The sequence below is a fragment of the Pterocles gutturalis genome, unplaced genomic scaffold, assembly GCF_000699245.1.
Source record: "Pterocles gutturalis isolate BGI_N339 unplaced genomic scaffold, ASM69924v1 scaffold26464, whole genome shotgun sequence".
Taxonomy (NCBI): Eukaryota; Metazoa; Chordata; class Aves; order Pterocliformes; family Pteroclidae; genus Pterocles; species Pterocles gutturalis.
Window position 1 is genome coordinate 5,500 of NW_010133966.1, and position 3,288 is coordinate 8,787.

Here is a 3,288-nt window from a genome sequence, read left to right on the forward strand (position 1 = left end):
AAAATAAATCTACATTTCAAGTATTTTTATTCTGAGCTGCAAATTACAAAAAAAAAAAATCACATACAGATCAGTCTCTTTTTGACTGTACAGTTTAGCATCCATTTATTACTCTGTGTTCTTCCATAAACCTGTTTGGTCCATATTGAAAGAGCTCCTGAAAATCCTTTTGTAATTTTTTTCTTTTCATTTTTTTCTTCTTTCTTCGCTGGAGCTGGAGCTCTCTGGGTAGGAGAGGTGGGCTTAATTATCCTTTCTTCAGACTTTATTGAGAAATTCCAAATTGAGAGAAGCAGGGATATGAATAGTGTCCAGGGTTATGGTGGATGGGTTGAAGTGAAAAAAAACAGGGAACATGTGCTTGGAGTCTAACAGCAGCTGCGGAGGGTCATTGCGCTCTTGCAAGTGCGTCTGTGAGGTGTAGGAGGAGAAAACAAATTCAGTATCACTTATAGCCATTTCTTTGCATTTCCTGCCTTCTCCTTGTGAACATTAAAAGATATTTGGTTTCCATTTATTTATTTTTCCTTTAGCTGCCAATTTCTGCTTGCTACTAAAGAGCGTTGCATTAGGTGAGCTGGGAACTTAAGTGTGTATTTGCTCTTTGTGATTAACAGCCTGGTTATCTCTGCAGCTGTATGTTCCAAGTAAGCGTGTGCATACAGAGAGCTCAATTCAAGACAGCATGCAGCAGCGTGCCTATTACAAAATACTTGAGTTAGTACTTTACATCATTACTATCTCTTCCGTTTTAAAACCTTTAATTTACCTGTATGTCTCGTATGAAAGCTACTGACACACGTTCTTCAAACTCATTCACAGGAGTGTAGAGATTAAGTATCTTTACAATCTGTTAAAAACAAAGCAGTATTACAGACAGTCATGAGAGGCCAAACTTTTCCACCATACAAAGCACCACTAACATTTTGTCTTGATACGGCCATAAAAAGTCTCCCATGGCACTACGGAGAAGCAGAAGTAGCACAAGTGTCACCCTGGTGTTCCTTTGCCTGCTGTAAGGCACATGGTGACACAGGAGATTCAGAATAGGTGACCACTGCCCAGTACTTCCCATGTCACCTCTACAACACTGCTCCTGATGCACCCTCACTCCTGCTCCCCCTACCACCTTTTGGCTTCTCTCAAAAACACATCAGTCCTAAAAAGGACAGTTGTCCCCAGCGTGGGGACAGCATGCCAAGCCTGGGCAGCAAAGAGGCAGCACCAGGAGACCACCCTTTCCCACTCCTTTGATTATTAGTCCCTTCTGGCATAAATCTCTGCCCTTCTCCCTACCTGCTGCGTCGTGAGTGATGTGCACAAGGAGCAGATGGCCTCAGCATCTTCCGAGGTTTTCTTTTTCAGCTGCAGGAGCTGTGCTGCCTGAATCAAGGGCTCCAAAGTTTGTGCCGCTCCGCTCTGCTGCAGATTCTTTCCACGCACCCATTCCTCCAGCTGGCTGATGTTAAACCTGGGTAAGCAGCCAAGACAAGACGTGAGCTGAGAGCCGAGAGATAAGATATAGCATCTCAAAAATCTTCTGTGAGACTCAGTGTACGTTGCAGTGCTGGTATACGTGGCTTTTTTTGATGTACATTTGTGATACATGTGGCAAGAGACAACCAGACCAAAGCTTAATACTCAGCAACTCAAAGCAAAATTTATACTTTATGTATTTTAGAAATAGATGAGCCGTGTGACAGCTGAAGAGCACAAGGGATGTCCTTTTCTACAGCATTCAGATACATTCAGGTTTTAAAAGGCAATTAAAATTAATATTTTAAATGCTAACAAAATACTGCAAGGTACCCATGAACCTTTGAAAATATCGACACAAAAAATGCCTTTGCCTGCACCCACTCCTGGGCTCAAGAGGAACACATGAAGGATTCACCGTGGGAGGCGGAGAAGGCAGCAAAAGGACAGTTTAAATCATTTACAGCAAGAAGCAAGCTGACGGATTTATGCCAGAGCTGATAAATATTAACAACCCCTTTCTGGCAGGTTTGGACTAGCTGTCCTTTCAGATTTCAATCCTTATTAAAACATCACGCTAAGACAGTGATGGGGCACACAGGCCCCTGATCCCAGCCCAGCAGACATCCGTGCTGCCGCTCGCCTGCAGCTCGGTAGAGAACCTCAGAGACTTCTCCATTCCCATGTTCAATCCATCCTCCATCACCTGCTGCAGTCTTTGGGCTGTGCAGCCTTCCCTGCCCAGACTGGGTGGGTCCAGGGTGGGGAAAGCCCACCCCAGAGATAACTATCATAAAATACATTTAATTCACAAGTGGCACAGCAGAACGCAACGTACAGAGATCAGCTTTAACTGCCACTGCATCCCTCTCTTGCTGAATTCCAGTTTCTCCCTTTACTTACACCGCTACATTTTCCTATTTTCCCCCACCTTATAAAATTAACAAAACTTCCTAAAGCAGGTACATCCCCACCCCAAGCCACCGTCCCACCTCAGCTGCATGCCCGTGCTCCAGGAGCAGACATCCTTCCTCAGCAGGAGGTTGTTCAAGGCGACAGAGTTGATCATGTAGAAGAGCTGTTTGAAGACCTGCTGCACGAGCTCCGGGTCCAAGCCCTGGTCACTCATGATGCTGTGGAAGGTGTTCAGCTGGCGAATGATGTCATCTAAACTGTAGGAGCTGTCACCATCTCCCGTGCTGGAGGAGCGATTCCTGTAGCCCAGTGGTTTGACACCAGAAAGCCCTTGGATGCTCTCATTTTCCAACACTGCGGACACTGAAAAAAGGGGAAAAAAAGAGGGAAAAAGTCTGCAACCACTTATGAGTCACTGGAGGTAAGAAATGTTCCTTCATGGGCCATCATAAACATGCAGCAGTGTCAGCGTGATGCAACACGATGGATGCTGAGCAGTCTGAAAGAAGGACACATCCACGAATTGCTAATTTATTGTGACCATATGAAATAGTTGAAGCATAGAGAATATCTCCAAGATCACACTTTTTTTCCACTTGGTGTTACTACCCAGACATCACCTACCATGCTGCAGGAACTGGGAACACCTCTCCTTCGAGCTGTAATCAATTCTCCCTCTGTACCAACCACAGAGCCCTAAATTCTGCAGTTAAAGTGATTGATTCAAAAAATTGAGAGAAATGAAGATAAGATTAAAAGTGATAAATATTTTAACAGCCTGACTAACTGACGGAGGAACAAGACAACTTTCTGCAAGGAGGAAGAGGAGAATGCAGTGATGGCACGAGGTGATGCCATCAGATACAGCCAGAATTTGTGCAATGACATTTGGAGGGT

General features: G+C 44.5%; 1 protein-coding gene across 1 annotated transcript in view; it reads right to left on the bottom strand.

The window, feature by feature from the left end:
• Positions 1-258: 258 nt before the first annotated feature.
• Positions 259-3,288, bottom strand: part of LOC104467604 (unconventional myosin-Vb-like) — a gene marked incomplete at its 5' end in the record, with an annotated part of 22,557 nt that continues 19,527 nt past the window's right edge. The window contains 4 exons of the mRNA XM_010081435.1: positions 259-411; positions 770-850; positions 1,297-1,471; positions 2,469-2,754. Of these exons, the coding sequence (XP_010079737.1) occupies positions 259-411; positions 770-850; positions 1,297-1,471; positions 2,469-2,754 (695 nt within the window). The remainder of the gene's footprint in view (positions 412-769; positions 851-1,296; positions 1,472-2,468; positions 2,755-3,288) is intronic.